This window comes from Artibeus jamaicensis, unplaced genomic scaffold, assembly GCF_021234435.1.
Source record: "Artibeus jamaicensis isolate MK-2021 breed Jamaican fruit bat unplaced genomic scaffold, CSHL_Jam_final contig_387, whole genome shotgun sequence".
Classification (NCBI taxonomy): Eukaryota; Metazoa; Chordata; class Mammalia; order Chiroptera; family Phyllostomidae; genus Artibeus; species Artibeus jamaicensis.
Window position 1 is genome coordinate 29,067,011 of NW_026521812.1, and position 12,634 is coordinate 29,079,644.

Below are 12,634 nucleotides of genomic sequence, written 5' to 3' on the forward strand. Positions count from 1 at the left end.
ACGGGAAAACTGGTTGGAGGGTCTGGCTCCTGCCCACCACTTCTCCCCTGTTGGCTTTCAATGCAGGGCTAAGTGACATTTGCCATTATCAAACAGACTGGTTCCCTACAGTGTTGCATATTTAAAAATTTTTTGCATTATACCAGTGTGCCTGCTGTGGCACACTGATAGAAAATCGCTGGGCTAGGTAATTCTTTGTTGTCAGGAAGCCATCCTGTGTATTACAGGATGTTTAGCAGCATCACTGGCGTCTACCTGCCAGAAGCCATTAGTATTCCCCCAGTTGTGATAACTTAAGATGTCACCAGATATTGCCAAATGGCCCATAGAAGGCAAAATATTCCTAACTGAGAACTATCCAAAGACTTGTATTGCTTATGGGACATTCTGCAGAGAGCCAATATTAAGCAGTTCTGAACCAGAATAAAACTGAGAGTATTCCGTAAATAAGGACACTCCTCATAGTAAATGTTATTAGTCTATTTGCCAGAAAGTTAGTTGTGGGCACGTAAAGGAGATTAGATCAGATTATCTGATTCCTTCTTTCTCTGGGAGTTCTTCCCTTTCCCAGCTGCTAGAATTCGTTCTTCTTCTGTTCTTCAGTCTCCCTGTTAGCAATGTCTCCTTTTCTCCCTTTTACTATTTACCAAATAATTATTGAGTGACAGAAATAAGAACCTTATTCTTTGTTGTATAACATAACACATGAGTAAATAAGTAAATGTCAAATATTAATTAGTGTGATAAAAGAGGAATGAAATTTTGTGCTTTGATAGACAGTAACTGAGTAGCTGCCCTGTCTTAGACTGGTCAGGAAAGGCCCTTCTTGATCTTTTAAGCTAAGACTAAGACCTGTATGTCTGTCTAGGAGTCAGCTATATGAACTTTTGAAGAGCATTTCAGCAGAGAACCACTAATGCCAATGGACTTATGTGCAAGTGTCCATTTTTAAGAGCAAAAACAAAACATGTTTTAAGAAAACCAAAACAAAGCAGTGAGACTCTGAAGGCATGGGATAATGTGAGGTGAAATCAGTGAACATAAAACAAAATTGAAGAAAAGATGGGCAAGTCCTCTTTTCCCCCTCTCTCAGTCTCATTGCCAGTAGTAATGCAGTATTTGAGACCCTGTACTTCGGAATCTGTAGAACTCCTGAGGGAATGTTGTAGGAGTGCCCACACATGTTTTTGTTTGTTTCTTTTTCCTTTCTCCAAATATAGCCAGTGTGCTATTAAAAAAATAAAACCTTCATGGGTACAAAATGTGTCAGGAGAATTATTCAACATTGGTAACAATTGCTTTTTAACTAATTTGTTTTCTCTCTCTTCTATAGATGAATTTGTTGTTTGATTACCTCTCGCACTTGCTCCCAACAGATAAATATCATCCTGTTTTGTTTCAGTTTCAGGTTTCTCATTGTATGGATCATTGATTGAATTGATAGATGACTTTACCTCGGCTCACAGGAGCCTTGCGCTCCTTCTCAAATGTCACCAAGCAAGATAATTACAATGAAGAAGTAGCTGACTTAAAGGTAATTTGTTTTAAAGATGAAAACCATTATAAACATACGATACAGACAGATATTTGACATTTCTTTCTCTCAGTTCTGTGTGATTAAAATGGTATGTTTATCTACTAAGAGGAATGTATATACTGATGTTTTTTAATGGGACTTTTTATCTTAAGCACATATGACTGTATTGTCAAAGAGAATAATCAGAACTATGGTATTGAATCCTTTGTTAATTTTTCTACTGCTAATGTTTCTGCCACAGTTAATTTTGTAATTCAGTCCAGTAATTTACTCCTGGATTGTCTGAGTAAGTTTTTTGGTCATTGGTAAAATTCTTATTTGATGGAGAGAAACAGTGTACTATAACGTGGAAAAATGAATTTTACTCTTTCAAAGTTAATATCAGGTCTCATAATTAATTGACTTCTGTGTTGTCTTTATAATTGGTTGTGGGATTTATACTCCTGAAGGTATATGAACTGTACTTAATGGAGAAATGAGTCATCTGCTATAGTATATAAAAGAACTGGTCCTATGCTGTTTTTATGAGAAAACAGCCATGCCCTGGCTGCTGTGGCTGAGTGGACTGACCCCTGGTCTGTGACCTGGAAGACTGCAGGTTCGATTCCTGGTCAAGGGCATGTGCCTGGGTTGCGGGGGTCAGGTGCCCAGTTGGAGGTATATAATAGGCAATCGATTGATGTTCTCTTGCACATATTTCTCCCCCCCCTTACTTTCCCTTCCCCTCTCTGTAAAAATAAATAAATAAAAATCTTAAAAAAAACCCCTCACTTTGCTGACTTATTTGACTCTATTATAGAATACAAACACTGTTTCCTAATAGGTTAGAATTTTATTGCTTAAAGTCTATGGCTAGGTAGGTCAGTTGGTTATAGTGTTGTCTTGATATGCCTAGGTTCAGGGTTTGATCCACAGTCAGGACACATACAAGAGTCAACCAATGAATGCCTAAATAGGTGGAATAACAAATCGATGTTTCTCTCTCTCTCTTTCTCCCTCCCCCCCCAAAATCAATCAGTAAATAAAAAGTAAAGTCCTTGTGCAGTTTTACAATTAATATCTTTACTTAAAGATTGATACTAAGAAGAAATGATTTGTAACAGATTTTAGGTAGATTTTTTTTTCTTTAGAGGTGATACAGAATTTTGCTACAACAAAACAGTTATCCTTTTTTAGGATAGGAGTTGTTTTGCATTTTCATAACAATTGAAATAAGGATATATTCTATACAATTAATTAATGTTTCTATCTTAAACTGTAATTACCTGAATTTTTCAGATTATAAGACATACTCCCCCCACCCCTTCCCCCAAATGTGGGAGGAATAATGGTTGTTAATGCTGCTGTTGAGTGCTGTTTACCTTTACATTGGTGAAATATTATGTTATTTATGTTATTAAATATTTTACCACAGTTTTTGCTTCAACTTTCTTTTCCTATTTTCCTCCTCTAATACCTAGGTGCATCTTCTGGTCTGGAAAATAGGGTATTTACTCTTCTCGCCTAACCAAGTTCCTTTATAGACTCTTGTGTATTAGGTATACAGCAGAAGATTTTAAAATTTGAAAGTGACAGGGACTACATGTTTATTCCATGTCATTTCATTTATTCTTGTAGGCTTTTACATACCTTTCTTCCGCCTCAGGAAAGGAAGTGGCAGATACATTGAGCTTCATTTTAATTTAACTTTTTATCTTTGGAAATATTCAACATACGCAAAAAAGATGAAGCTCTATGTAGTGTGACCCATTGTAACAACTTATTTCAATTTATGATTAATATTATTTCATATCTACATTTGCCCATTTTCCTCTCCTTAAACCCAGATTAATTAGCTCCATTTTTAATTAGAAAACTGAAACAGGGTAGTAATAGTGAATTATTGAATATTATCAGTGCAACCAAGAGAAACATTTCAATTTTTGTGTGACCCACTACTTTTTCATTTGTTCAAAGGCCTCCTGAAGTGTACCAAGTCCAGTGGTATGGAGTAAACATTTTATTGCTTTCTGTTTCAATTTTTGTGAAATCCAAGATTTAAAATCTTCACAGAAGAGTGTGTATAGCTAAGAACCTCCTGGCTGCCTATCCTGTTCTAGGACCATACTTAGAAGAGCAGTGCTTATTTGAATATATTGAAATCTGAAATCATCATAGGAATCTGATTTTTTTTTAAATGCCTTTCATCAAAAGCATGTCAGAAGTTCTTATATGCAGTGTGGTCTAAGCTTTGTTAAAAATAAAGGAGAAATATAGAAAAGAGGTATATGGGATGTTACCTATTGTCATTTGAACGCAGGACATTTTGCTTTTTATTTTACCGTATGAAAATAATTTTATAATGATTATTCATTGTGATTACAATGGTAAAAAACCTTTTATTAAAGATATCTTAAATAAGATTTCTTTTTAATCTTATTCAAATAAGGCTCCTTCTGGGACTTGTAAATTTGGATGTGAATAGATAAAATTTTGAATTCTTTTGGGTGGTACCAAGTTATATAATGTAATGCAAAACATGCAGTAAATGATGGATTTGAGAAAATCTTTAACCAGTAAGTATGTCTCTATTGTGTCTTTCAGATAAAGCGGTCTAAACTTCATGAACAAATTGTAGGTTTGGATCTGACATGGAAGAAGTTAGTAACATTTTTGAATGAAAAACTGGAGAAGAGTGAAATGCAAAGTGTAAATGAAGACTTAAAAGATATATTACAGGCTGCAAAACAAATAGGTATAGTTTTGTTTTATTTAAAAACTACTAAGGATCAAAAACACATTTGTTTTAAATTATATATTATAGAGTAAAAGACTAACATTTCTAAGCAAACATTCATAATTACTGAAAGACCATCTTATCTCCTAAGGAGCTTAGGATAGAAATTAAGCAAGTAATTTACTAATGTAATCAAACATAAAGGATTTATAGCACAGGTGGCAAACACAAGGCCCAAGGGCCGAATCCAGCCTCCACCTTGTTTATCCATCCCCAGCACCTTGTTTCTACCTGGTGGCAGCACTGAGTTCCTTGCCCCTTGTTAAGAACTAGTTACATTTAGACAGTTTTAAAATTACATTGGGCCCTTTGAAGGCAGCCGTAAGCCTGATGTGGCCCCTGGTGAAAGTGAGTTTGACAGCCTGATTTATAGAAATTTAGAGTTGGAAAACCACTGCCTTACTTGAAATAAGGATAGGGTAAATTAAAATTTTAATGTAGCTTGAAGGAAACCTTAAAAGTCATGTAGCTCATTTTCTTACAGATGCTCATCTAGCACGTAATGAAGGGCAACACTGAAGCTGAACTTTGCTTCAAGTCTTGTTACACACTAACATTTTCATCAATTGATCATATTTGGCAGAAATTATAATTAGAGATTGTAATTACTATATGCTTAACACATGTTACTTTCCTAGGGTTGAAAACAAAATTAAAAAAAAATGACTCTGGTAAAACATCTGAGTTTGTTCATTGACATTATCACATCTCTGACTCTGATAATTAAAAAGTATAGTTAACACTACTGTCGTTCTAAATTTTTCTAATTCAGGTTTGTTACCTGCAAAAGATTTAAACCAGTATTCTGGCCCTGTATAATCTGGCATCCACCTTTCTCTCTGACTTGGACAAATAAAATTCTTGCCTTCACTAACTGTGTTTCAGACACATGGCCTTTTTTCACTTCCTTAGACTCACTGAGTTGGGGGTGCCTGTTTTGGGGTCTTTGTACTGCTATTTCCTTTGCTGAGAATGTTCTGAACATTGTTATTCTGAACTCATCTAAAAAATTGTTTCCTTAATGAGGCCCTCACTGACCATCCAGTTTTTTATTATTACCCAGTCATTCTTTATCTTACAAACCTTTGGAGCATTTTCTCTGTGACATTTATCATTAGCTGATATTTTGCTTGTTTATTTTCTGTTTTTTGCCACTAAGTACAAGTTTCATGAGAATAGGATTATATTTTTCTTGCTGAATACTCTTTTCTCAGTGCATAAAATAGTACCTGCATATTTTAGGTTCTTAATGAAGTTTCACTTGATAAGTAAATGATAAAAGTTTTCTTACGTGATTTCTTGGAAAAAATCATTACCATATGCTGGTTGGCAGTTTTTCTTATACCAGCTTTCAAGGGTGTTTCCCTTCGGACACACCCATGTATGTGACATACCGTGTGTGATACGGCACACATGACGGCTTCTTATTTATGCTCATCAACTCTTTAAATTTATTTTTCAAATATTTTGATATCATTTAACATTGGTTTGTATTATAGTATAATATTGAACTTAATGTTCTCATTGTTTTAAGTTGTGAAAGTACAAAATGAATGTCGTGTGTGTTTGTGCATTTAGATGATCTTTTAAAGTTCAAGGGCATTAGTAAAACTCGAGTTTGCTGAAGCCTAGGGGAAACAGAGCTTACTTTGCTGAAATTTGTGGAAGCATTTGTCATAGAATCACATGTTATATTTTAAGAATGTAGAGGCATTTAGGTTCATTGAAAACAATGCAGTCTCCAGTCTACCTAGATCTCCTAACCCTCTGGACTTCACTGTCTTTATTTCTAAGGTGTTAAGTCCACTGCAGGGTGGTATAATGAAGTACTTTTCAAAAACTACAGTGTTCCTCCTCTTTACTCTTAACATATATAACATTTACTATCTTAATTCCCTGAACAATGCTTACTTTGTTTTTTTCTTCTTTGTCATTTATGTGTTATAGTAACTTTCCCCATTGTGTTCATTTGGGGAAATGCTTCTTATCTCTGAAGAAATGGCTTAGGCTTCATGTATATCTTGTTATTCCTTTCTAACCTTAGTAGTGTTCCATTAGATTATCATCCATTTCATACTTTTTAAGAGTACTTTCTCATTGTTGGATAACTGTTAAACCTGTTCCTTCCCTGAAGTGTGAGTGATAATATGGGAATTCCACAGATCACAGCATCTTTGTACTGTAGTGCTTAATGTGGTATGGGAGATACAGTAGATGTTCAATAAATAAAGTATTGAATGTCCAACCAAAATTCCTATATGATCTTTACTACCTCTAATACAGACAGTGTGTTACAAGTGGCAACTGTTGTTATTTTAAAGCATTTTTCTTCTTAGATTTATATTTACTATATTCTTATACCTATTTACAATTTTATTCTTCCCTCTTTTTTTAAAGATTTTATTTATTCATTTTTAAAGGAGAAGTGACAGAGAAAGAGAGGGAGAGAAAAACATGAGTGTGTGGTTGCCTCTCACGTGTCCCCTACTGGGGACCTGGCCTGCAACCCAGGCATGTGCCCTGACTGAGAATCCATCTGGCGAACCCTTTGGTTCATAGGCCAGCGCTCAGTCCATTGAGCCACACCAGCCAGGCTTATTTTTTCCTCTTGATTATTGGAATAATAAAATGGAGCTTTAGGGAGAAAATATTATGAACTGCTTCATGGTAATATTCTTGGCGTTTAGTTTTAGTTTATCCAAATACTCATTATAGACATTGCTACCTCCTCTGGATTTTGGTGGGGAAACATAGTTATATAAACCTGTATTCTGTGCACAATGAAACTGTCAACATTTTATGTGCTTCAAATAAAAACATTTTTGAAAATAAAGAGGCCAAGATTGAGAGTAGTAGTCAAGTAAAGTGAATCATGTAGTAAGCATGTATCTATGTTACTTACAGTTTTAAATTATTATCATAGGAGATTGATTTTCTCATATTATTACAGGAGTTTTAAGTTTTTCACACCACAGGTAGAAACTAGAATGGGGGTCAAGAATGGTGGGAAGGTCAGTAGAAAGACCTGACAGTTCCTTAGTCAGCTCTGTAACTTGGTCTCTTTCTCTCAAGGCTAGACTAGGGTGATCTAATGATTTTATTTTGGTCTGGATGTAAATCAGGACTCAGCCGTAAGTGAACCAGGTGGTTTTTTCCCCAGTATTCACATTATTTTTCCATATATAGATTTACTTGTTTTGCCTTTTCTAATTTATAACCCCTGCTTTATTTGGGTTTTGACATTTTTATATATTTTACATTTAATAACTTTTTTTAAAGAACAATATGAATCAAAAGGTAGATTGGGCAGGACTGACTTACAAAATGTGGTTTAGGGAATTTGGGGATCTTTTATGTTTTTTGAGTTGTCAGGAAAATAAGATTTTGCTATAAAATGAGGAATCAAAGCCGAAGGTGAAAGCAGTTTATAAAGCAATGACTGGAAAAGGAGAGAAATAAAGATATTAGCAGGATCTGGCAATTCTGTCTATGGAAGTAAGAGTAGGCATTTAAAATAATAAAGGCCTGTTGTGTATTGGATGAGGCAGGAGATTTTTCAGGAGTTTTGTAAAAAACAGTGATCTTGAAAATTGTAGATTTCAAAAAAAGTTCAGAGCTCTACTTGCCATAAATTGGTAGAAAGGTAATTTGGAACAATTTTCTGCTGAGAATAATAGAAAAACCGTAAAATAGAAAACTGTTTGACTACACCATAGTACCTGCAAAGCAGTGAAGAATTATGGGGCCAAGATCTGGAAGCAGAAATAAACCCAGAAAATGAGATCCTGGCATTTGAGCTACTTTTTCCTGGAGGTTACTGTCTGTTTCAGAGGCCAGATGAAAAAGAGGAGGGTGAGAAGATGAGCAGAGCTTTTGACAGATTCAAAGGACTAAGATGACTAAAAGGGACAAAAGAGGAAATAGAAAATCTGAATATTTGACTTAAAGAAATTCAGTCTGTAATTAAAAACCTTCACACTAATAAATCTACTGGGCTGTCCACAAAAAGTGTGTATGGTTTTTTCTATAAAAGACACATTTTTCATTTTCACAAATTAACTTTATTGATTTGGATATTTTGAGTATGCTGGCTATCTCCTGCTATTGGCTTCTAGTGGGTACAGACCAAGGGTGCTGTTAAACATTTTCCAATGCATAGGACAGCCCCACAGCAAAGATTTATCTGACCAGAATATCAGTAGTACCAAGAAGCTTCGCAAACCACCTTTGACACAGTCAGTCACAGCACCTTCTCCATATACTGCACAAATCTTTTTTTGTTTGTTTCAGTTGCATTTTTACTTTTCTTGAAATAATAAAGCATCGTTTGCTGAAAATGTTATTTTCTTCCATGTCCAGTATTAAAATGGCTGCACAAAAATTCACCAGTTTTAATAAGGTGTTTTTTTAAATGAATGCTGATATGACAGCGGTTAACATACAGCCTAACAAAGTTGTTTTGAGTGAAGTTAAAAACAACTAAGCACTGGTAGAGCCGTTGTATGGAAAAATCGTAATGGACTTTTTGGCCAAGCCGATATATGCCTTAATGGTTTTTTAGGGGAATTTCATATAATGTCATTTAAAAATGTATGAGGGTATTGCAGATTTAAAAAGGTTATGATATAATGTAGTATCTTTGCTTGAATACTAAATCAGAAAAAAATTAAAAAGATATTTTTGGAGGCACTATAGAAATTTGACTATGTGCTGGGTGTTACCAACCATGAGCTTGCTGTGTGTTTATAGTGAAATGTCATGAAGACTCAGTATACATTAGTGGGTCAGTGTAAAAAAAAAAGCCAAGAGATATGTGTATGAGAGAGGGAACGTGTAAATGCACAAAATGTTAATTATTGGGTTCAGAAATAGGAAAAAATAGTGGGATTTATGTAAAGTAGTAGAGGTTTAAAAGTTGCATGATTGTGCAGTAGATGAAGCATTTTGTAAATATCTGAAATCCAATTATGGTAAAAACATTTTTTTAGTAAATTAGGAATAGAAGGAAACTTAATTTGATAAAGAATATTTATAAAAAAAGACCTAGGTCAAATATATTTAATGACGCGGTGTTGAAAAAGCTTCCCCTCTAAGACAGAGATTTAAACATCAATGCCTGTTGCCACTTCTGTTTCTTACTGTGCTACAGGTTCTTGCTAATAAAAGACATGAAAAAGAAAGGTCATAAATATTTCTTCAAAACTGCCATTATTTACATGACTGTATTTTTGAAAATGAAGTTACAGGGTCAACATAATAGTAATTTTATTTCTACATACCAGAACATACCAGAAAATGTCATTTTTTAAATGTCATTTACAAAAAGCATTTTAAAAAATCATCAAATACCTAGAAGTAAACTTAACTAAGGATGAGCAAAATTTTCTCATGGAAAACTAAGATATAACTGAGAAGACCTAACTAAATGGAAGGCAATACAAAGAATTGGAACACTCACTGTTATAAAGATACTTTTATCCAAATTAAGCTATAGATTCAGTGTGATCCCAATCAAAATCTCAGCAGGCTTGTGTTTGTAGGTATGTGTTTATGCGTGGAAATTGACAATCTGAAAGTTACGTTGAAATTGAAAGGCAAAGAGCAGCCAAGTCGGCTTTGAAAGATGGAAGAGCTTAATCTATTGGATATTAAGATTTACTATGAAGATCAGTAATTTAGTGAGGTATTGGTCCAAGGGTAGACAAATAGACCAGTGGAATAGAATGAAGTCCAGAAACTTACCCACAGATATTAGGGCACTTGATTTATCATGAAGGTCTTCGAGTAGTAAAATGTGGCTCTTTTCAGTACCCGGTGCTGGGTCAAATGTATATATGAAAAACATGCACTTATACAGATAAATCTAAGCAGAATGGGCCATGAAGCACAAAATAATCTTCTAAAAGATAATGTAGAAGACCTTCTTGGTCTTTATATATGGACATATTTATTAAACAAAACAGAAAGCACTCATACAGGGAAAGATTGGTAAATTGTACTGCATTAAAATTGATCATTTTTATTCTTTGAGAGTAAAAAGGCAAGTCATATAGTCTCGACATATATAATCAGAAAAGAAACCTTGTATGTACATTAAATAAGAACTCCCACAAAACAGTAAGAAAAGGAAAGGATGATAATCTTTATAATAAAAATGAGCAAGAACCTTAAACAAGCATTTCACAGATCATAATTGAATGGCCAAGAAATAAGAGATGGTTCCCAACCTTATTAGTAATGAGGGAAATGCCATTATATGCCTGTAAGAATGGTTAAAATGAAAAAGATTGGCATGCCAACTGTCATTGAGGCTCAAGAATATGTAATAAAAATTCTCAACCAGTGCTGGCAGAGTTTAATTTGGCATGACTGCTTTAAATAATTGTTTGATAGTATCTACTGTGATTGAATAAGTTAAATCTTCAATCTTTATATATATTATCCAGTAATATGTACATAAATAATCAAAATGCCTACACTACTATTTACATAAATATCCAGTAAAAATGCCTGCTCATGTACACAAAAGAGGCATGCATCCATTATTCGTGATGGCCTTAAGGTGGGAGCAGCACAGTTCACCGTTAAACACTGGCATAGATAAATTATGATTTATACACTACCTTTTAGCAATAAGGAACTACATAGCTGTGTGTTACATTGCGAATGAATCTTCTAATGGTGACTGAAAGATGCCAAACACAGAAGAACAGAGAATGATTCTATATACATACGAATTTGAAAACTAGGCATGACTAATCTCTGGTTTCAGAAGTCAGGGTAGTGGCCTTTTGAGGAAGGGAATTTCTGGGGAGCTAATAATTTTCTGTTTCTTAGTTACCCACATTTTATAGGTGTGTGCACTTTAGTATAATTCTTTGAGCTGTATGTGTACTTTGTATATTCTTACTATATTCAATAAAGTGTAAAATTTATGGCTTTTATGTTATTGATTGTCATGAAATATTATAGGCTGATAAGAATAAAAAATACAACAAATCAAATACCTGTGTATTCCCCATCCAACTTAACACTTGGCTATCTTTCCTCCAGATTTTCTTTTAAGAAATAAAATCTTATTAATATGGTTAGAATTGCCTGCTCAGTCTCTGGTAATCAATAATCTTAAATGTCACAAAATTGATATTTAGTATTCTCATGACTTTTTATATTTTATGATATTTATACATTCACAAATATATGTATTAGAAATGTATTCAGCTCAAATATCAAAACCTGCTACAGTGACAGAGACTCAAGTTGGTTTATTCATTTCACCTGACAAATTTCCTCTGAAGGATTCAGCAGTTTTTTTTCTTTTTTAAAAATTATTTTTCAATCAAAGTTGACATTTGACATTTATTATTATTTTACATTGGTTTCAGGCGTACAGCAGCAAGGTTGCATATTTATATAGTTTACAAAGGTCCCCCTGATGAGTGTAGGGGAGCCACCTGCCGTCATGCCAGTCCAGCAGCTGCATAATGCTAGGGCGCAAGGCTGCTGAAGGCTTGGCCTTTTCCTTAGGTCTGTTTGACTTCTGGCCATCCTATCTCTGCACTAGATGTTTCCTACTTTAATTTGTTTGAAGCAGATTATGTTACTAGATTTTCTAACAATTGAACCACCTTTGCATTCCTGTAATAAACTCTATTTTGTAGTTGGTTTTTAGATATATGTATGGATAGTGTAAGCTAATATTTAGAATATTTGGAACTGTATTTTGTATCATCTTTATTTCATTTTCAGTTTTAAGTTTTTGTGAAATTATTTTCCTATACCTTAGGGTAATTTCAAGTTATCAGTTAATATGTGTGGTACAAATTTAGTTGTCATTTACTAGTGAATAGCTAGTAAATATCAGTAAACCTGTTTCCTCATATATAATATGGTGATGTTACTTCTCTGTATAGTTGTTGTGATGTAAAGCAGAATTCCAAAGTACCTCGAATAAAGCCTGGTAAATGGCTGTCAGTGAATAATTTTATGATAGTCTAGATGTGACAGTAGCCATTAGTAAACAAAGTTTCTCTGTGTGGTTGTATGTTATGGTAGATATATATGCCCAATGGTGATGTGGTATGAAAACGGCAGGAACTCTGCTTCTGTAAGTCAGGAAGGAGTTCAGAGAGAAGGAAACCTGGGACAGACTTAAGATTGTGTTTTGAATGTTTCAGGGGCAGAGTTGTTTGTTTCTGTACATATCACAAGAAATATTACAAAATAAAAGAGCTGAGTAACTTAATGAAAATTATAGATGATTTTGCTAATATATTTTTGCTAGTATAAACAGGCAGTGTTGATTATGTGGAGATGTGGAA

The 12,634-nt window shown here is 34.1% G+C and overlaps 1 protein-coding gene across 2 annotated transcripts in view; it reads left to right on the top strand.

The window, feature by feature from the left end:
- Window positions 1–12,634, top strand: part of ASCC3 (activating signal cointegrator 1 complex subunit 3) — a 301,569-nt gene that overhangs the window by 14,136 nt on the left and 274,799 nt on the right. For both annotated transcript variants that reach the window (XM_053664954.1, XM_053664955.1), the window contains exons 2-3: window positions 1,403–1,534; window positions 4,121–4,271. In XM_053664954.1, coding sequence (XP_053520929.1) covers window positions 1,445–1,534; window positions 4,121–4,271 — 241 coding nt within the window. In that variant the 5' untranslated portion in view covers window positions 1,403–1,444. The remainder of the gene's footprint in view (window positions 1–1,402; window positions 1,535–4,120; window positions 4,272–12,634) is intronic.